Here is a 21359-nt window from a genome sequence, read left to right on the forward strand (position 1 = left end):
GGAGGGGGATGGAGGGTGGGCAGGGTGAGGGCCAGGAGCCCTTTGGGCAGAAACTGGGAGCGCTGGTAGCATCTGTAGAGGTGATGGTGGTGGCAGGGTGAGGATGCTGGGCACTGGGGTCTGTGCCAGCACTCTCCTGCCCCGTGGCTGCCCGGTGTGTCCCATGAGGCTCATCCTGGTGCAGCAGCCCTGGTGAGGAGGGATCTGCTCCCACCGATCCTGCTGCCGAGGATTTGCTACCATCTCATGAGCACTGGGATGCTCCACAAGGAACGGGACAGCTCCTGGGGTCCCTGCCTGCCCCTGGGGATGGTGTCCACAGCGGGGTTTGGCTGCCCTGGGAGGCAGCAGGAGCTGTGCCCATGTCTGTGACCCCCCCCACCAGCACTCCAGGGGTTTGGCTGTGCCTTTGGGGAGCTGTCCCAAGCCCTTGGATGGTCTTTTGGATGGAGCCTCTCCAGAACGGTGCAGGGAGCACGTGGTTCTGCAAGTGTCCTTTGACCAGCAAGGGGTTGTATGGGAGGTGCTTCCCGAAATCACAGCCAGGGCCGGGCCCTCGGGAGCCCTGGAGTGCCCGGAGAGAGGGGAGGACACACAGGATGTGCCACATGCTGCCGAGTCAGCACAACGATGAGCCCGCAGCTTTGTCATGGGGCAGGAGGTTCCTCTTCCAGGCATAGAGATGATTTCAGTTCCCAGATCCACTCCAAGCACTTTCCTGGTGCAGATAAATCCTTTCTTGTGCCCCCCAGACCTCCCAGCCCTGACGGGGTCTGAACTCTGAGTCTCTGCGAGAGCTGCCTGCCCAGAGTCCTCTCCCAGCTCACCCCAACCAGCCATGGGGCTCCCCTGAAAGTGCCTGGGATGAATCCAGCGGTCCCAGGGCTGGGAAGGGGCTCCTTGGAGTGGGTGCTGACCCCAGGAGTGGCGGCTGGCTTGGACTGAGAGCAGCGGATGCATCAGCCTGGTTCCTTCCCACAGTCCTGCCTTTGCCAGGCAGACAGGACTCTCCTTGTGCTTGGGATGAACTTTATCTCCATCACCTCCCAGAGAGCGTGTCCAGCTGTGCTCCCATGGACATCCCTCTCCAGGGACTTGGGCTTGGTGGCCGATGGTGCTGCGGCCTCGCCGAGTGCCCGGGGACGTTTTGCCTCCATCACTGCCATCCTCAGGCTCTCCCAAACGGAGCATCTGCCCCGGCTGCAGCTTGTTTTCCAGGGGATGCTTTTCCCCTCTCCTTGGGATTTTGCAATCCAAGGCCACCTCGAGCTATTTACAGCCTAGGTTTTGCTGCTGACTTAACTTTCCAGCCCTTTCCACGCACTGCTCCCGGGCAGCCCGACCTGCCCGCTGCGGCCACACCAAATATTTTCAGCATTTTCTAATTCAGCTCAAACTCGTTGTTTTCTTTGCTGTGCGACTCTTATTTTTGAAGGAAAAGCACAGGGTGGGCCGTGAGGGCTGTTCTGGGTGTTATTCCATCGTGAGAGGTTGCGTTCCCTAACGTGGTCCGGCCATTTCTAGGGCTAAATATAGACTCCAGTGTCCTTCCTGAGCCAGGGAACGGAGCGGGCTGGAGCTGCAGTCATGCAGATGCTGTGCAGGATCCCAGACTGTCCCAGCACCGCTTGTGGGGTTGGCAGCACAATTGTTGGATAATGACCTTGCTGGCAGCTCTGGGCTTCTCTGGTGGGACTGTGCTTGCAGTGACACCGAGAGAAGGGATGGGAAGAGCATCCCGAGCTCCAGGGAGTGTCAGGAAGGTGAGAGCAGCTCTGTGATGTCCAAAACGCGTGGACTGGGGCAGCAGCGGGAATTGTGGATGTCTGGGAGGGAGTCTAATTGAGTTGGAAGTTGCATCTTTAATTGAGTGGACTAATTAAGCCTTTTGGCAGATGCTGTTTCTCCAAATGAGACCACGGTGAGGATGGGCAGGTGTTGGGGGTCACATCCTGGGGACAGGAAGGTATTGGTGGGGGTCTCACCCTGAGGATGGGCAGGTGTTGGGGGTCACATCCTGGGGACAGGAAGGTATTGGTGGGGGTCTCACCCTGAGGATGGGCAGGTGTTGGGGGTCACATCCTGGGTGTGCCAGAGCTGGGCAGGAGGGGGATGAGTGTGGGGGTTGCCGCTGAATTGAGGGGCTGCAGTGTCAGGAGGTGGAGAGGAGTCGCTGCTCTTGGACTCAGGGCTCTGCCATCCATCTCTTGGTGACAGTTGAGGAGGATTCCAGCTGGGGAAGGCTTTGGGAGCCATCCTGCTGCTGCCCCCATGCCCCAGCCTCCATGGGGTTGGCCGGGTTTGTTTGCTGGGGGCTGCCAGGCAAAAATTGAAATGTGCTGAGAGCTTTGAATGGCATCAATGTCACCCGTTTACCTGCAGCTCTTTGTTCGTGGGCACGGGCTCGTGCTCCTGGGTCACACATGGCTCGTTCAGGCCACCAACAGTCACAGCTGGCCAGCAGCGTGGCCACAGCTCGTGCAGGAGTGTCTGCACCCCCTGGGCTCCTCAGGACCGAGTCCCTCCCGGCGTCCCCTCCCTCTGCTTCCCTGCGCCCTCGATGCTGGCACCCGGTGATTTTCTCAGAACTGGAATGTCGTGGCCTAAAGGATGGCACAGGGACACAAACCCTGTTTGCCCAGGTTGCCCCTCTGGCCACCCTGCCCTCTGACGTGCTGCTGGTGGGCTGCCACTGTGTGCCCACCCACTCCAGCCTCCACTGGGGCCACGCGTCTCGCCTGTCCCCTGCTGCCGGTGTCACCACCCCTTGGCTGTCCCTGGCTCTGTCCGTGCCGGGAGAGCGGCTCCGGATGATTTATGACACTCGGGGGGGGGGGGGCACAGACACCCCAAACCACGGTGCTTACGGTGGTCCCGTCCTCTCCAGGCACCGGGAGCTGCACCCCCCCGGCCCCCAGCGCAGGGAAAGGCTGTGAAGGGTTTCCTCCCGGCGGGTGTCGTGGTGCTTTTTTATTGTTTGGAAAAGGAAGCACTTGGGTTTAATACTTCCCGCTCCAGCCGCCTTCCCAGCGCCCGGGCGGATGCTGCGGGGCACCGGGGCGAGCGCCGCGTGGAGCGGGGCGGTGCCGGCGTCTCCGCCCCGGCCCGGCCCCGCATCCTTGGGTCGGTGCCCACGCCAAGGCCCCGCTTCCTGCCGCAGCCCCCGGCCCTTCCAGATGGGTTTGCTCAGCCTCTCCTCTGCCGGCCTGGAGCGCGTTTTCCCCCGGGAGGAGCGGATTTGGAGCCCGGGTTACTCACCAGTGCCGTGCTCTCCTCCCCAGCTGCTCTGATGCCCAGCCCTACGCCCTTTCAGCTGCATAAAATCCTAAATTTTCTTTTCCTGCAGCTTACAGAGGTTAAAACCAGTGAAAGAAGGATCCCTGAGCTGCAGGAACCCCCTGGGAGCATCCGGTGGAGATGCCAAGGGGTCAGGAGGCATCTGGGACGCAGCATCAGCTCAGGGATGGCTGTGCCAATTCCTCTTTCACCATTTGTACCAGTTACAGACAGATGGGACATTTCACCGTGCCAGGGATGTTTTTCCAGTGGAGCAGCTGCCACCTGGAAGCCGTGCAGGACTCGCTTTTTCAGGATGTGCTGTCAAGGAATTCCCAAACCTTTGCCCTCACCAGCAGTTGCTGTGCTGGGGGGGGGATGATGGGTGACAGGAGCCGTGTCCCCACGGGCTGGTTTGGCTTGGTTTTGGGGACTGGGATGGGAATTGGTGACAGCCAAAAGCTGTGGCAGGAGCAGGGCAGGGCCACGGTGTTGTCTGGGGTTGTTATCCCTGGAGAGACCTTGAAGTTGCAGCAGATTGTGCCGTGCCATGGTGGCTCCGTGACCTTGTGCTCCCCAGGGCTGGGAGATGCTCTGAGGTGCCCCAGGGAACCCAGGTCCCTCAGGGGACCTCAGGAGGTGACCTGGAGGCTTGGAACAGGTCTGGGTCTCCATGTCCTCATGCCCCTCTTGCTGTTCTCCAGCCTCTCGGAGCATCCAGCATCTCCTGGGGGGTGACCCTGCCCCGGCTGGGGTGGGACTCCCGTGTGCCCTCCAGCAAGGACCCACAGGTGTGGCCACCCCGAGGATCCCAAATCCCAGCTGGATCATCCCTGGCTGCGTTCACACGGGCAGGTGGAGCCGAATCCAGAGCAACTCCCCGCGCGGCCGCGCTGCTCAGGAATAAAAGTCCCTTTATGCCGGAATAATTAGTGTACTCAGAGCATGCTAATTATTCTGGGATAAAAGTGACTTTTATTCCAGCAGAGTGTCCTCTCAAAGGGCCCTTTCTGCCCGCTCCCAGGGCACAATAGCTGCTCTGCTCCGTTTCCCCATCCCAGACAAAGTCCTTATTTGCGGAGGCAGCGAAATTGAGTTGACTAATGAATTAAGGCCAATGGTTCTGGCCGGGCTCCAGCCCTTTGAAAGCCTTGGCGAGCTGATGCCCGGCCCGGCGGGAGGAAGCACAAACCCTCCTGCCCCACCAAGCCCCTGGCAGCCTCCCCTCCCTCCCTCCCTCCCTCCCTCCCATCCAGCTGCCGGGATGAAATGCCTATTAATCTATCCTGTGGAATTGCTTTATTCCCAGCGCAGGCAGGGCTCTGGAGGGAGCGTTATCAGCTCCAGCCACAGGCCATAAATAACCACGGCGGATCCTGTTTGGGTTCCCAACTGCCCAGGGTATAAACATCCCACTCCTATTGCCGGGATAAATACAGGGAATAAAGGCTGGGCAGGTAGGGGAGGTGGGGGGGCTCTGCAGGCCCGCTGCCCCCTCCCCATCCCTCCTCTGAGGAAGGAAAAAGGGGACACGGGGCACCCTGGCAGGGATTGCCACAGGCCAGGGCTGGCTGCAGCCCATCCAACTGCACCCAGAGGACTTAAGCCCCTTTCTCTTGGCTGCAAATGCTTTTTTCTTCCCCTTTTTTCCTCCCCCCCCACACCTTTTTTTTTTTTTTTTCCCCATTTAAATTGCAGATAAGCTGCAAAAAGAATAATACCAAAAAAGTGGGATTCTCCCTTGAATCCCGCTTGGCTGTGGGGCTGGAGCTGCCCCTCCCCACCACAGTCTGGATGATCCAGCTCTTTTTTTTTTTTTTTTTTTTTTTTTTTTTCTTTCTTTTATTATTATTATCCCCAGTTCTGGCAATGCCGGAGCTTTCCTTTCATCTGGCTCCATCTCCTGCCATTTTTCAGCTCGTTCTGCTGCGGACTCTCCGCGGGGCTGGAGGCGGGAGGGGACGCGGGGGGATCGCGCTCCGGCACGGCTCTCCCGGCTCCTGAATTTGGTTTAAAATGCAAATCTTTCCTTTATTCCCCCATTTTTTTTTTTTTTTCTTTTTAATGGATTTCATCTGAAGGCGGCGGAGCTGCTGGAGCCTGGGGAGCGGGAGGGGAAGGGGCTGGGCGGGGGGGAGCGCATTCCTCGCAGATTTCCTGATGCGTGTTCGCATGGAAATCGTCTCCCCCCGGATGCGTTTGAAGTCAGGTGACGCGGAGCTGCGGGATGGACGCAGCCCTGGGAGCCGCAATGTGATTTTATCCCCCTTCCCCCTCCCCGGGGATGCTGTGGGCAGCTCCCAGCTCCTGCCTCCATCTCCTGCCTCCCTTGGGATGCGCTCGCCCGTCCTTCCTCCTCCCCCCTGTCCCCCCCCCCACCCCATCCTCGCTCTGCTCCTTTGTCTGGGTTTGGAGGCAGCGTTGGCAGGTCCTGGCTGCTGGGAATCCCATCCCAGTGCCCGTGCTGGGGGTGCTGGGGGTGCTGGGGACCCTGGAGTTGTCACCTCTTGGGAGCTGGGCTTGACCCCAAAGGGGGACATTGGGATGGCATCTCCCTGGGGTAGCCAGTGTGGGGATCCAGTGGCTCCCAATCCACGTCCCATGGGCAGGGATGGGTGTCCCTTGCCATGGGGAGTGTCCAGGTGGGGCAACAATGGGAGAATGTGTGGAGCAGGACCAGTGGGAAAGGGCCAGGGATGTGCTGGTGGGATCTGGGATGAATGAGCAGAGGGTGCTGAGCCCATCCTGCCTGTCCCTCTGGCATGTGACAGCCCTGCCTGTACCCCAGGATGGGTCTGGGGGCAGGTGGGATCTTCCAGCTGCTTCCCACCAGCATCATCCCTTGGTCAGGGCTGGGAACATGGGTGGAAACCAGGGATGGAAAACCAGAGATGCACCAGAATGCTGGGGCTGAGGCAATGGTGGGGTTTGGTTTTGCTTGGATTTGTTGTTGTCTCCTTGGGGGTTCCAAAAAGGGGGAGAATCGGAGGGAACCCTGTCCGGGGTCCACATCCAGGCAGAGCCTGTCCCAGGAATGGCACAGCACTTCCATTCCAGCACCTCTGGCACAGCAGAGCCAGGCTTGCCTTCTCCAAATCATCTTTTTTTTTTTGTTTGTTTGTTTGAGGAAGGTGAATGCCTCTTGATTCCATAGTCCGACTTGAAGGGAAAAGGGGGGGAAAACCGTATTTTAAAGTCAATATTTACTTAGCAATGGGCCGTGCCCTTCCCCCCAGCCCGGCCGCATACCTGCGGCTCCTCCGCGGGAATGGCCGGGAGCCCTGTCGGTCCTGGAAGCTCTGGAGCAGGGATCTGGTTTGAATCTTCCCCGTTCGGAGGGGGCCGGATGGAAGAATTGCAAAAATGCATTTGAACTGTTTTGGGATGGTGTGCTTAAATGCAAAACAAACAGCTGAGCCTTCCTTTCCCTTTCCCCCTGGAAAAAAATGTGCCTCAAACCTGAGGGTTTGGTATTTTAAATGTCTCTATTACCTAGTTCAGCTTTTGGGAGGCGGAAAATTTACTGGATTTGGGGCTTGAGGATCAGCCTCGAGCCCCAGTGCAGGGAGGAGGGAGCAGGATGAGCTCCAGGCTTTGGCCTTCCCAACGCCTGTCCTGAGGCTGCAGAGAAACTCCAGGACACTGGAAGTTCTGAAAACACAAAAAACTGAACAAATCCTGGTTTTTTTTCTGTAGCTCGGGGACAAAGGACGGATGATGTGGGGGAGAGAAATGAAGCCTCAAGTGGCTGATGTGGTTTTGGTGGATTTTGTGTGTTGAATGTGGTTGAGTTTGTGTCTTGGGTGACTCGGAGGCTCCGTGTCACAGATTCCAAGCTGGCCCTGGGAAGGTCCCGCAGGGGCCGTGGGCTCGGCTCTGGCTGGGAAGAGTGGCCATGAATTTCAGCCTTGATCCACAGGGAAGGAGGAAGAGGAGGAACACTGGGATGAAGATGTGGTGTTCATCCGGCTGATGGAACAGGCTCTGCCAAAGAAAGGCCAAAATTGCCCCAAACACAAACCTGCCCTGTTTTGGGGGTGCTCCATCCCGAGGTGGGGTTGGAGACCTGGAGGAGCACGGAGTGGGAATATTTCCCTCTGCAGTGGGTTCATTCCCTCCCTTTTGTGCTCCCTTCTCCCCCAGAACATCTGGTTTGCGAATTGCGCCCGTCCCAGCTCGTATTTATGGCCAGCGCCGTTTCCTGGCCGGACGCCTCCTCCCGAGGAGAGGAGGAGGAGCTGGGCTGAGGAGGAAGCAGGGCAGGATCTCCTTCATATTTCTGTGCTTTGCTTCCAGTCTGTCCAGATTTTTATGTCGTCCTCATCTGTGGACTGAAGGTCGTGTGCCCTTTGCTCCAGGATCTGCTTCTCCACCTCTCCAACAGCCCATTTTGCTGTCCATTTCTTATTTAAGGCAAAAAAAAAAAAATCAGATTGTTTTTGGTGTTTGTGCTGGCCAACCCCTTTCCCAGCCCACCACGCTCCAACACAAAGCCTCTGCGTGTCCATGGAATTCTGGTGCCAGGCTCTTGGTGCCCTTCCCACCTGGGACGTCTGTTCACACCCTGTCCTGGAGAGCAATCCTCTTTCTTGCACCCCAATGGATTTTTTTTTGGACCTTTTATTTGGACCACTTTGGTTTTGGACATTTTTTGGGTTCGGGCCTTTTAGTTTTTTTGGCCTTTCTGTTTTTCCGGCCTTCTGGGGGGCCCTTTTTTTGTAGGGTCTTTTTTTTTGCCCTTTTTTTATCCCATTTTTGGGAGGCCCTTTTTTGGGGGTAGAGCCTTTTTTTGGGGACCTCTTTTTTTTTATTTTGGTGCCTCTTTGGGGGCCTTTTTCGTATGTGCCTATTTGAGGCACTTTTATTTCTCCACTTTTCATTCCCTTTTTTTTTTTTTTTTTTTTTTTTTTTTTTTTTTTTTTTTTTTTTTTTTTTTTTGGGCCATATTTTAATGCCCTTTTCCCCAACCATTTCTTCTGCTTTCGGACCCTCCTTTGGGTGGCTTTATTTTCCCACCGTCCCCCCATAATCTTTCGGCTATTTTGACAAACTTCTGCCGTGTTTTTAGCGCAGTTTTGTCCCCTTTGAGTCCCCTTTTGAGCCGGGGTCTCTCCTCTGGCTGCCAAGGCGGGGACGTGTCCCTGCAGCTGCCCCGGCCCCGCTCTGAGCCGCCCATTGTGCGCCGATGAAGGCGCCTTTATTCCCGATCCCGGAGCCGGAGCTCCGCTGCCATCGCCGCCGCTGGGGCGAGCGCCCGGCTCGGGAAGGGAATTTGGCTCCGGGATGTATGAACAGAGACACCTTCTCTGATTGTCCACCTGGCACCCAACCCGCCGGGAACGCGCTGTGCGAGGACAGGGAATGCGCGGGGTTGCCGAGGAGCCCCGGGAGCGATCGCCTTCCGTCCTCTCCCTGCCCCGAGCCGTGGTGGCCGTGCCAGAGCCGCGGTGCTTCTGGCTCTCCCCGTGGTTGGGAATGCTGGAGGGGATGGGTTTGGGTGGGTTTGGGTGCCCTGTGGTGGTGAGGAGCCCTCTGGGGTCATCCTGCATGGATCAGCACCTGTCTGGAAGGGCAGGTGTCCTCAGGATGGTTGTGTGTCAGTGCTTGGAAGGAATTCCTGCTCTGCTCTGGTCCTGGAGCTGGGAATGCTCAGCACGGACATGCTGGTGCTGAGTGATGACTCCTTCCAGCATCCCTGCTCCAGGATTGGTGTCTCCAGTGCAAAACAAGCTCCTGGTTTCCCATCCCACAAACAGCCAGCTGGCAATGAGTTCCCAGGGATTTGCCCTCCTGTAGCTCTGCCTGCTCCTTCGGGAAGTGAAACCTGCGGGTTGCAGCGGCTGCCACAGCCGTAGGTCACGCTGTGGCTGCTGGAGACCTGGGAGGATGAGGAGGAGCAGGAAATCCAAGAGAGTGTCAGTTCTTTGCTGTGGTTTTCTTAATGAATCCTGCCTTGGATGCGCCTGTGGCTGGGAGATGGAGGCGTCAGATGAGCTCTGCGGGAAGAGAGGGTGGAAGGGCTGGATTTGGAGCAGAGCCGGACCAGGAGGATCCTGTCCCTGAGCCCGGTGGGAGGAAGGGGAAAGGGGACAGGCTGGGGCTGTGCCTCTGGCCTAGGGAAGGTGGAGGGGAAGGACAGGGATGCTCCATCCATTTTGATCCGTCCAGGCTCCATCTTGGCTGTGCCGAGCAGCAGCTCCCACGCCGCCGGTGAGCAGGGGAGGAAGGGAGGCAGGGAAGCAGGGAAGCAGGCTGGCAGGAGGAGCCGTGCTGCCATCAGAGCAAACAGCGTCAGGCAAAGCCCTGTGCAGCTCCGAGGAGCAGTCAGGCTTGTGACAGGGTGGGAAGTTTCCTCCCATCCTTCGGGGATGGGATTGGGATTAGGGACAGCATCATCCCCATCGTCTCCCCTCGCAGCCTCCCGTGCTGTGGAGCAGCCCCGTGGCAGGAGGAAGATGCAGGCACAGAGACCCCCCCTCCCTTTCCCAGCCTGAGCAGGAAGTGAAGTGGATCCTGGGAACAGGGAATTTGGCAGGAGAGCAGGGATGCCACGAGATGAATGTTTTGGGAATTGCGTGTGTGGCTGCCTTCGCTTGAACAAGGACTCACAGTTGTGTTGGGTTTGCAAGAGCTCCAACAACCCCAGGGCTGGGGCTGGACAGTGACCCCCCCCCACCATAACTGGCTGTGATTCCCCCCCATGGCTGTGACACCCCTCCCCATGGCTGTGACCCCCCCCACCAATGGCAGTGACCCCCATGGCAGTGACCCCCTCATGACAATGACCCCCCCATGGCAATGACCCCCCCCATGGCAATGACCCCCCCATGGCTGTCCCCCCCTCATTGCAGTGACCTCTCATTGCAACTTCCCCTTGGGGGGTGCAGTAACCACCCCCCCCCCATTGTAGTGACCCCACCCCATTTCAGTCTCAGCTCTGGGGGGAGCACTGACCCCCATTTTCAGTGACTCTTCATTTCAGTTACCCCCATTGCAGTGACCCCTCCATTGCAGGCTGGGATTGGGGGAGTGAAGTGACCCCCCCATTGCAATGATGCCCCCATTGCAGTTTCATCTCTGGGGGGGGGGGGGGCTGCAGTGACCCCTCATTGCAGTGACCCCCCAGCTGCAGCCTGTGTTTTGAGGGGACCCCAAGTGACCTCGCATTGCCATGACCCCCCCATTCTAGTGACCCCTTTTTCGGTGATCCCCATTGCAGCCCATGCTTGGGGGGTGCAGTGCCCCCCATTTCAGTGCCCCCCACTGCAGCCTCTCCTTTTGGGAGGCTCTTCCCAGCCTTTCTCCCTCCCCAGACTCTGGATTTTGGCTTTTCCTGCTGCTTTTCCCTCTGTCCATTTTCCCTCCCCATGAGGTGAGGGATGTGGGGTCAGCCTTCCCTGGGGTCCAGGACATGGGATAGATGGATCCCCATCCCGCTGTTGTCCTCATGATTTAAAAAAGCATTACTTTTTAATTTGTTCTCATTTGGGTTTTCTTGTTTTTTCCCTGTTTTTCTCTTGCCTAGCACAGAAAAAGAAGCGCCTCTGGCTCCCAGGAGCTAATTCATCCAAGTTAAATGATCTTTAAAATCCGTGAGTGCATCACAGTGCTCCACTCCTGTTTTCTCCCGGTGTAATTAATGCTCCAGCTTAAATTTCCTCCTTTCCTTAGGGGCAAGCTTGATGGATCCGGTGCCGGGCTCAAACTTCTGCCAAGACATAGGAAAGAAATCATTCCCCCCCCCAGAAAAAACAACCAAAAACCCCAAACCAATCTTGGCCTTTAATTGAAATTTGATTTTTCTTTTGAAACAACTTGTCCTTGGGAAGAAACTGATGTTGTTTATTATCGTTATTTCTTTTCTCATCCAGCACCGAAGACTTGTAGCCCCAAACAGTTTGCATGCAAAGATCAGATTACGTGCATATCTAAGGGCTGGCGCTGTGACGGGGAGAAGGATTGTCCGGATGGCTCGGATGAATCTCCCGAGATATGTATGTATGCCTTTCCTTCCTAATCCTCTTCCTCTGGGTTTGCTCCACCGCTCCACAAGCGCTCCAGGGCCCCAAGCAGCCGTTCACAACGTTCTACCTCAGCTCCCGTTGCAGCCCCTCGGGGTGGGGGGTGTCCATTCCGTCCATCCATCCGTCCATCCATCCATCATCCATCCATCCATCCATCATCCATCCATCCATCATCCATCATCCATCCATCATCCATCCATCCATCCATCCATCCATCCATCCATCCATCCATCCATCCATCCATCATCCATCCATCATCCATCCATCCATCCATCCATCATCCATCCATCATCCATCCATCCATCCATCCATCCATCATCCATCCATCCATCCATCCATCATCCATCCATCATCCATCCATCCATCATCCATCCATCCATCCATCCATCATCCATCCATCATCCATCCATCCATCATCCATCCATCATCCATCCATCCATCCATCCATCCATCCATCCATCCATCATCCATCCATCCATCCATCCATCATCCATCCATCATCCATCCATCCATCATCCATCCATCCATCCATCCATCATCCATCCATCATCCATCCATCCATCATCCATCCATCATCCATCATCCATCCATCATCCATCCATCATCCATCCATCATCCATCCATCATCCATCCATCCATCCATCCATCCATCCATCATCCATCCATCCATCCATCCATCATCCATCCATCATCCATCCATCCATCCATCCATCCATCCATCATCCATCCATCCATCCATCCATCATCCATCCATCCATCCATCCATCCGTCCATCATCCATCGATCCATCATCCATCCATCCATCATCCACCCATCCATCCGTCCGTCCGTCCGTCTGTCCATCCACGGTTCCAAACCAGCCTCCTGGGAACGGGGAATTGCTCATTTGTGTTTGTTTCCATCCAAATGGATGTGCACGAGGAAGGAAGAGCCAGCAGCAGTGTCACCCCATCCTCAGCACCTCGGCATTCCTGGGCACGGGGAGTGAGGGAAGGAGATCTCTGGGAGTCCCAGGGAGCAGCTGGCAAGGGGACATCGCTGTCCCAGATGGGTTTTGGGATTAGGATGCTGGATTGGGTTCACTGGTCTGAGCTGTTGGAGCCACTGGGACACCGGTGGGCACAGCTCTGGAGGAGCTCCCTCACATGGGGTGGTGGAGTCTCTCTGGGAGGAAACAGAGGACTGGGATGGGTTAGGTGAGGTGTGGGGGTGGGAATGGGGGATGTCCCAGCCGAGGGGTCAGAGCTGTGGTGACACCGGGGATGGCAGCTGTGCCGGGAGCTCTGCTCTGGCCAGGCTGGAGCAAGGAACCACCTGTCCCCATGTCCCACATGGACACAGGACAGCCACCACGGGGCCCAGCAGAATCTCCTTGTCCCCCATCCCAGCTCTCCCACCCAGATTCCCACTTCACGCTGCGCTTGGCAGAACCGTCTCCTCCAGAGCCGTTCCTGGTTCGGCTCCGGGTTTGTTTATTCCTTAAGGCAAAATGATGCAACGGCCCCTCCGTGGGAGGGATGGGGGGCTGGGATGGGCTGCCTGGCTCCAGTCAATCAGCAGCCCTGGAAAATTACAGCAGGAGGACTCGGAGGCTGGAAGAGATCCGTCCTGATTGGCATGTTCCGCTTGCTGCGGGCATCTGTGCTCGATCCACGGGGACAGGTGACCGCAGCACGGACCCCTGGGATGCTCTTCTCTCTCCACCTTCTTCCTCTCTCTTCCCTGGGGCTGCTGAGGGGCCTGGTGCCAGGAGCAGCCTCTGGTGCTGTGGATGCACTTCGTGTCCCTCTTTGTGGAGGTCGTGGATGTTGGAAGACTCTTGGGTTTGGTCCAAGCCCCCTCAGGGCTCATCCCTGGAGCACACGGGACCCCCTCTGCTCCTGTGCCCCTCGGAACACCCTTGGCACTTCCAGGACAGGGAAGTGGGAGCCTCTGTGAGACACAGACCAAAGCCTGGCATCTCCTCTCTCCTCACCACCATGTGTGGGACTGAATCCGTGTGTTTCCATCACCACCACAGACCCCAGACTTTGGCATCTCTCCGTTCTTCAGGAGCAGTTCCCTCCCCAGCTGATCTCTGGGGACCTGGAGGGGCTGGACCTTCCTGAGTGGCTCTGCCCACCTCCCCCAATTCCCACTTTGTACCCCTAGACACTGGAAGGGAGTCAGGGGGATGCTGTGCCCCCCAGGACATGGAGATTGGGGTGCCAGGGCACATCTGTGCCGTTACCATGGGCCAGGGGATGAGTGGAGCCTCCCGCCTGCTCCTGCCCAGGCTTGTTCCCGTGGAGCCCGACCTGTCAGCGTGGGCCCCCGGTATCTCCGGGGCTGCCAGGCCGGCTTTTCTCACGCCACTCCGGCACCGGGGCTTCCAGCAGCCTCTCATCCCCCTTATCTCTCTGGCAGGGAGAGAAGCACTTTTATTACTCTCATTTAATCCGTGTTTGAGCCGGGCTGCGAGCGCCGCTCCTGCCGACGCTCCGGAGCCCGTCGGTGCCGCGGTGTTTGCGTGGCACTGATGTTCTCCTGCCGGAGCCTCTTGAAATGCTGTCAGGCACGTGCCAGGTTTTCCTCCCTGGGGAATCCTCTGAAGTATTCCCTGGCTTTGTTCAGGTCCCTTCCTGTCCCCAGTGCTGCTTACTTGGTGCGGGTGGCTCGCGCACGGTTCTTGCACCGTCAGTTTTTTGCTCCAGGGAGTTTTCCTGAGAGGAAAACACTTGGACAAGAGCCTCCATCCTGTTGGAGATCAAAGATGAAGGGCTCCGAGGAAGGAATTTGCTGTGGCTCAGCTGTGCCTGCTTGGTCCATCCACTGATCCCAGGGTTCAGGACGCCTTGGATCCCTCATCTTGCTGTGCTGGATCTGCTGTTGGCAGGGTCCTGATGAGCTCTGAAGTGACCCAGAGGCAGCACCAGGTCCCTCAGTGCTGCCATCCGTGTCCATCCTGGTGGGACAAGTGGGACCATCCCACCCCTGCTCCTCCCTCTTCCCTCATTGTGTTTCCCCCTTTGCGTCTCCCTGGGCTGTTGCCAAATCAACTGCAGGAGGAAGAATTGCTTTTCTTCTATCCTTCCTTTTTTTTTTTTTTTTTTTTTTTTTTTTTTTCTGAGTGGTTTCTCGAGGTTAAACATTCCTATCTAATTTGGCTCCTTGGGGTGTACCACAAGCTTGTCACATGTAATAAATTGGCTCATTTATTAGCGCCAACACGGTCAAAAGCAAACAAAGTGGCTTGTGGATTAATCCTGCCCTGTTTGGGATAAGTGGTTTGATCCAGGCTCTTTGCAGGGAATAATGGACACGGCAGAGCAGTTCTGACTGATGAATTGGGCGCTTCACTCCAGCCCTTCCATTCTTCTGGTCCATATATCGACGTTACTTAATTAACCCATAATTGGCAATTACAGGGGGCCCACCCCCTGCAAAAAATAAATCTGTGCAGTGACACCCGGTAAGAAATTCTCCCAGGAATCATCTGCTGGGTGCCCTGGCACTGGGAAGCTCAGATCTCTGCTGGCTGTGACAGAGCCTGGGTGTCCTGAGCATCCTGGAGGATCCCATCACCCCAGTGCCAGGCCAGTCTGCTCACTGGGATCATACTGGGAGGTGTTTGAGACTCAGGGGAGCATCTGGAGCCTGTTAAATTCCCATTTTCTGCCACCCTTTGAGCTGGAATGGGGGTCAGTGCCCAGGATGGACAGAGGGAAGTTTTGGCTGGGGTGGATTGAGGATCCTGCTCAGTGTGGGGGGGAAGGTGTCACAAGCTCTGGGCTTTGTGGTCCCCTTCCCACAGCCCTGTGTGCTTCCAAGGGCTTTAATCCCCTCCTTTAGCCCAGGGCCATGGTGGGATCACACCCAGTGTCCCTCAGAGGTGTGGGATGAGGATGTACCAGCACACAGATCTCTGTGTGTGATGTCACACTCTTCTCCAAGGAGAGCTGGAGCTTATTTAGGGCAAACTCTGCTGTTGGAGCCTCTGGTGAAGGTGACTGGGCTAAAATGGGACCGTGCCTGGACACGGCGTGTGCTGTGCCCTTCTCGCTGCTCGTGGGGGCCCGGGGGATCCACGGAGCTATTTCTGCCAGCCCTGCTGAGGGGAGGGTGAGGCGTGAACAGCCCCTGGAAAATGGGATTTCAGTGTTTTGGCTGGGCAGAGATGTGTTGGTAGCTCTGGTGAAACGCCGCGTGTTCAGCCCTGAAACGTGGATTTGGGGCAGGGAGAGGAGGAGACCCCATGGAGGGGGTCAGGATTTGCAGGGGCTGTGCCAGGGCTCATTGTCACCCCTGCAGCCACCTCCAGACTGGGGTGAAGCCGTGCTGGACGTTGCAGGAGCTTTTCGTGGGGGTTTCAGGCCATTAGTGGATTTATGGCGTGTTTGTTGTTTGTCTCCATGCCTTGCTTCTTTTCAGAGGAGCTTAAAAATAAAGCCTGGCTTTCTTTGTAATTTTTCCAGTTAATAATGGAGATTAAGTCTCCTTGTGCTTGGCTCAGAGGGGCCCCCCATGAACCCGCCTGTGCCACGGCCTCGGGACAAGGAGGGTGTTGGCACCCAGAGAGTCACGGTCTCTGTGCTGACCCTTGTGCCCTTTGGTGCCCTGCAGGTCCCCAGAGCAAAGTGTCCCGCTGCCAACCCAACGAGCACAACTGCCTGGGCACCGAGCTCTGCATCCACATGAGCAAACTCTGCAATGGGCTCCACGACTGCTTCGACGGCTCCGACGAGGGGCCGCACTGCCGGGGTAGGTTTGGGGGGCACACGGTCCCAGGAGAGGGGGGCTGCCCCATGGGGTACCCCCCAGTGGGGTAGGAGTGATGAGGTCCCTGGTTTCTCCTGCTGAGTGTGAGCCTCACCACGCTCAGCTCAGCTCAGCACAGATCCAGAGATTATCCAGATCCGCTTGGAAGTGAAATGCCCATCATTCCTGAGCCTGCAGCCATGAAATAGCTGCATTGTCTCCTGGGCTTAAAAGCTCCAGGCCTGGGGTTCTGGTCCAGATAAGAGATACCGCTGTGGTTTTTTTCCTAATTTCCAGGAGCTTGTCCCTACTCCTGGCCTGTCCCCGTGGCTAATCCTGCTGGAAAACTCCCTAAACCAGCGTGCTGCTGCGCAGATTAATCGCTCAGAAACGTGTGTCCTGGGCTGACCCTGCGTTCCGGAGCCTCTCTGCTCCCCAACCCTTCCCTGCCTGGGCTGGGGGGCTCCTGTCCTGCTCCACCAAGACCCCTGACCCCAAAGGGCTCCCTGCTGGCACCCAGCTCCTCTCCACTGCCTGGATCCCATGGGAGCAGCCCGGGGCAACTCCTGCAGCTGTGGCTGAGCTGAGAATTAATATTTCAGCAAGAGCTCTCGTTACTTAAGTGGGATCTGATTTTTCACGGCTGGGCAGCACGTGAGCCACGTGAGCCGTGTTGGGGCAGCTGCTCAGGGCTTTGGGCTCACAGGTTTGGGCACGCTGGGGCCTCCAGCCCTTGGTGGTGCTCGAGCCGGATGCCGAGTCCCCCCTGCCCACGGCAGGTGCCACCCCAGGGAGGCATTTCCTCCATTTCCTCGCAGCTGCTTGCGAGTCCCAGCCTGCCACTGCCCCAGGCTTGGGCAGGTGAGCTGTCGCTCTGATCTGTCACCTCGAGCTGTCACCCCAAGTGATCACCTTGAGCTGTCACCCTGAGCCATGACCCCAAATTGTCACCCCAACCCCTGTTCCTGTTCTGCCTGCTGGACCAATGCTCCCCCATCCTGCTCCCCCAGGGAGCTGGGGACTCTCTGCTGCCCTTGCAGACATCCTGGGGGTGGTAATGCCAGTGGATCCCCCGTGCTGAACCCCCACATTGTCCCCTCTGAGCACTCCAGGGCTGGACAGGAGGGGAGCTCTGGGCTCTCTGGTGCATCCACATCCCTCAGGATGTCCTGGAACTGCATCCCATGCCACTCCCCTGCACAAGGGGTGCCAGGTCTCAGCTGCCTCTGGAATTGGCACAGAATCAGCAGCACTGGGGATGGCAGGGGGTCCTCAGACCCCCCTCCCTGGATAGCTCTGTATCCCCCCTGTCTTCCCTCCCTCTGCTGAGGGGCTCAGTCCTTCTCTCCTCTCTGGGGAGGTGGGAGAAGTGTGCAATTTCCCAGCAAATCCTGGTGGGGTGTCTGGTGATCCTGCTCACCCAACCCTTGGTCCTTGGTGTCCATCCTGTTCTTCCCTGGGTGACATCCTCTCTCTTCCATCTTCCCTGTCCCCACAGAACAACTGGCCAACTGCTCGGCGCTGGGCTGCCAGCACCACTGCGCACCGACGCTGTCCGGCCCCGTCTGCTACTGCAACCACTCCTTCCAGCTGGCCGAGGACCGCAGGAGCTGCAGAGGTGGGTCTGGGGTGGGCACAGCCCCCACTCCGTGCTGGTGACCGTGGCTCCCCGGGGATGTGGCCAATGGCAGCAGCGCCGGGGCTTGGCCACGTGGGAAAGGGGCTGGGCAGAGCTTGACTCAATGCGGGGCAGGTGGGGTGGGATGGGATGGGATTGATGGGATGGGATTTATGGGATGGTATCCATGGGATGGGATTTATGGGATGGGATTGATGGGATGGGATCCATGGGATGGGATTTATGGGATTGATGGGATGGGATCCATGGGATGGGATCCATGGGATGGAATTTATGGGATCCGTGGGATCCATGGGATGGGATCTGTGGGATGGGATGGGATGGGATGGGATGGGATGGGATGGGATGGGATGGGATGGGATGGGGTGGGATCCATGGGATGGGATGGGATGGGATTAGATGGAATGGGATTTATGGGATGGGATCCATGGAATGGGACTCCCTCCGCTGTGGATGTGGCTCCCAAAAGCCTGAGTGAGGAATACTGGGAATCAGTAAAAGGCTTTGTCTTCGTGCACGGAGTCAGGGGCTGGTGCTTGTTCCTGGCATCCCTGCCTCAGAGAGGATGGGGAAAATAGGAGAGGGTCACAGCAAGGATTGATGGCATCAGTGTGATGGAAACAAATCTGGAAGTGAGAGATTGTGCTGGCATCCCTTTCATGTGGTGCAAGGGACCATTCCCAGCTCTGGTGCAGAGCTCTGGGGGATTCATCACTTTCATCTGCCAGAAGAAAGAGCAGCCAAGCCAGGGGTTTGGGAGCTGGAGATTAGAGGGATTTGGAGTGGGAATGGAGGTGCAGAGCTGGGGGGAGGCTCAGTGGCCAGGCAGGGACTGTCCTGCTGCAGCTGATGCTGGAGCAGGGGACCAGGAGCTGCCTGCCTGGTCATGGGGTGGCCTTGGAAGTGAGGGTCCCTTTGATTCCTTGGGAGGCTGATATGAGGGTCCCTCCAATTCCTCTGGAGGCTGATGTGAGGGTCCCTCCAATTCCTCTGGAGGCTGATGTGGGGGTCCCTTGGATTCCTTGGCAGGCTGATGTGAGGGTCCCTTTGGTTCAGAGGTCATCCCCTTCTCTCCAGCTCCACCTTGGAGAAACTAGGGAGCTTCATTTCCTCTTCAAACATCGAAGAAGGGCTTTTTTCTGGTCCAAACCTTGGGGTTTTTTTTCCTGTCTTTCCCAGACTTCGATGAATGCACCGTGTACGGGACCTGCAGCCAGACGTGCACCAACACAGAGGGCTCCTACACGTGCAGCTGTGTCGAGGGGTATCTCCTGCAGCCAGACAACAGATCCTGCAAAGCCAAGAACGGTGAGAGCCTCGGCAGGGCGAGCGTGGTGCTTCGGGGCAGCTCTGCAGACCACGGCCCTGAGTTCTCCACGTCGGGCTCTTCCCTGGGGTTACAGCCACGGGGTTGAGGTGTGCCCTGACCCTGTTGTCCCCTCCTTGCCCCCAGAGCCCGTGGATCGCCCTCCTGTGCTGCTCATCGCCAACTCCCAGAACATCCTGGCCACGTACCTGAGCGGAGCCCCCGTGCCCAACATCACCCCCACCAGCGCCAAGCAGACCACGGCCATGGACTTCAACTACGTGGAGGACACGGTGTGCTGGGTCCACGTGGGCGACAGCGCCTCCCAGACCATCCTCAAGTGTGCCAAGATCCCCAACCTGAAGGGCTTTGTGGAAGAACGGTCCATCAACATCTCCCTGAGCCTGCACCGTGAGTGCCCACTCCCCTGGGGACCCCCGTCCTGCTCCCCCATCCCCAGTTCCCAGGCCATGCTGGGTGAAACTGGGAAGGAGGCAGCTTCCCACAGGTCATTCCCTTCCCTTTTATTATTATTTCTGTCCAGTTCAGTAGTTCCTTGGTGTGCAGATATGAGGAGAAGCGATACAGGGAGGAGTGGAGCTGCTACCTGTGCAGCAGGTTTTGGGACGGCAGTTCTTGCTTCCTTTGGTCCCACCCCAAACAAGTGACCGAGTCCCACCCCAAAAAGTGACCAAGAACAAACTCCCAACCCAAAGGTGCCTCTGTGGGTGCCACTGAGTCACGGTGTGAGTGGCTGGTGGCAGTTTCCTTCTGCTGGTGGCTCCGTGGCCAGAATGAGTGTGGTTACAGCTCCTGTTTGGGCTTGCTGGTCCCAGCTCTGCAGTCAGGACGGGAGGGAGAGTTACTGGTTGGGATTTCGGTGCTCTCTGAGGAGTCCCTGTGGGCTTCCAGCACCTTCCCTGCCTGCACAGAGCAGTGGGGCTGGTGGGGTCCCCCCATAGGGAAAGCGGGTGGGTGCCACAGCAGGAGAGCTGGGATGTGGGACACCATTCCTGGCACTGCTTTTATCCTTTGCCCAAGTCAGCTGGGGTGGAACTGGGGGATCTGGGGCTTGCAGTGGGTCTCCGTCAGGTTTTTGCTTCCCTGGTATCGTCCCCCTGGGGGTGTTTGTTGCCTCCTGAAACTGGGGAGGCTTCCAGGGGGGCCTGAAGCAAGAGGGATCCCCTTACCCCACCCCACTGTGCTGTTGGGTGAGCAATGGCTCATCCAGCAAATTGGGATGAACAGATCTGTGCAAAGGAGTGAAGGTCCTGGGGGGATCTTGGAGCTGAGAGTGATTCTCTGCTGAGGGCAGTGGGGTGTGAGCTGGGGTCCTGGGGGTCCCGGGGGTGCTGGGGGTCCTGGGGGTCCTGGGGGTGCTGGGGGTCCCGGGGGTCCTGGGGGTCCCGGGGGTGCTGGGGGCCCCGGGGTCTGCGTGTGGCTGGGCCGGGCAGGCTGCAGGCACTGCCGAGGGTGTGTGTGCACAGTTAATTTAAGCTCACCCTGTGTATTTTTAGGGCAGGGTGTATTTTTAGGGAGAGGCCTCACCCTTTGCTCTCACAGGCGATAGCGTGGAGTTGAGCTGGACAGGGCTCGGCTTCCCGCTCCCCTCCCGGGATTTAGGGGGAGTCTCTGGGATTTAGGGGGTCTCTGGTTTTGGTGCCCCTGTCCGAAGGCTCCCTCAGAGCACAAAGGAAGCGGAGGAGGAGTGAATTCCCCCGGCGCTGAGTGCTGGGTGTCACGATGAGGAGATAATGTCACTCTCCTGCAGGACACTGGCGAGACCCGTGAATCCAATTAGTGGTTTCCCTCTTTATTTGCTTCTTTATGGCATTATCTGCTCCCAGCAGGAACGGGGCCTCTCTGGTGCCTGCTGCTAATGGGGCTTGAGCTGGCATCTGATGGGGGGAGATTGATGCTGAGGGGCTGGAGAGCAGCAGCTCCAGCTGCAGGGGGAGACCCGGGATGAGCCTGGCTCCGATGGCTCCCCTGCCTCCCTGTCCTGCTCCGCTCCTGCAGAGATTACTGTCACTTGTGCTGTGGGAGATGTGTTAAATGAAGGCTGTTAACAGCCCTTGGCACGACCCGCTGTCCTCAGAGCTTTGTTGTTTCCCTGGTCCTTACACTCCCGAAGCTTTTTGCTCTCCGCAGGCTCGGGAGCCTCAGGGCTTCCTGCAGCGCCGCCCCCTCGGCTCCCACCTCGCTGCCCGTGGATATTTGTCACAGGCACTGATTTTCTCAGTTGATCTGAGCTGGCTGGTTCCCTACCCCCAGGTCTTTTTCCGGGGACACACTAAAAATCAGAGGCTGGTGAAGCCTTCCATCCATTTCTCTTACAAAAATTCCTGCTTCCTCTTGGAATTGGATCATTTCTCTC

General features: G+C 57.6%; 1 protein-coding gene across 1 annotated transcript in view; it reads left to right on the forward strand.

Annotated features, from left to right (window-relative positions):
* LRP1 (LDL receptor related protein 1) overlaps positions 1-21359 on the forward strand; it is a 79211-nt gene that overhangs the window by 3962 nt on the left and 53890 nt on the right. The window contains 5 exon segments of the mRNA XM_053967712.1: positions 11148-11270; positions 15903-16040; positions 17536-17655; positions 18856-18984; positions 19130-19393. Coding sequence (XP_053823687.1) covers positions 15974-16040; positions 17536-17655; positions 18856-18984; positions 19130-19393 — 580 coding nt within the window. The 5' untranslated portion in view covers positions 11148-11270; positions 15903-15973.

The sequence above is a fragment of the Vidua chalybeata genome, chromosome 30, assembly GCF_026979565.1.
Source record: "Vidua chalybeata isolate OUT-0048 chromosome 30, bVidCha1 merged haplotype, whole genome shotgun sequence".
Classification (NCBI taxonomy): Eukaryota; Metazoa; Chordata; class Aves; order Passeriformes; family Viduidae; genus Vidua; species Vidua chalybeata.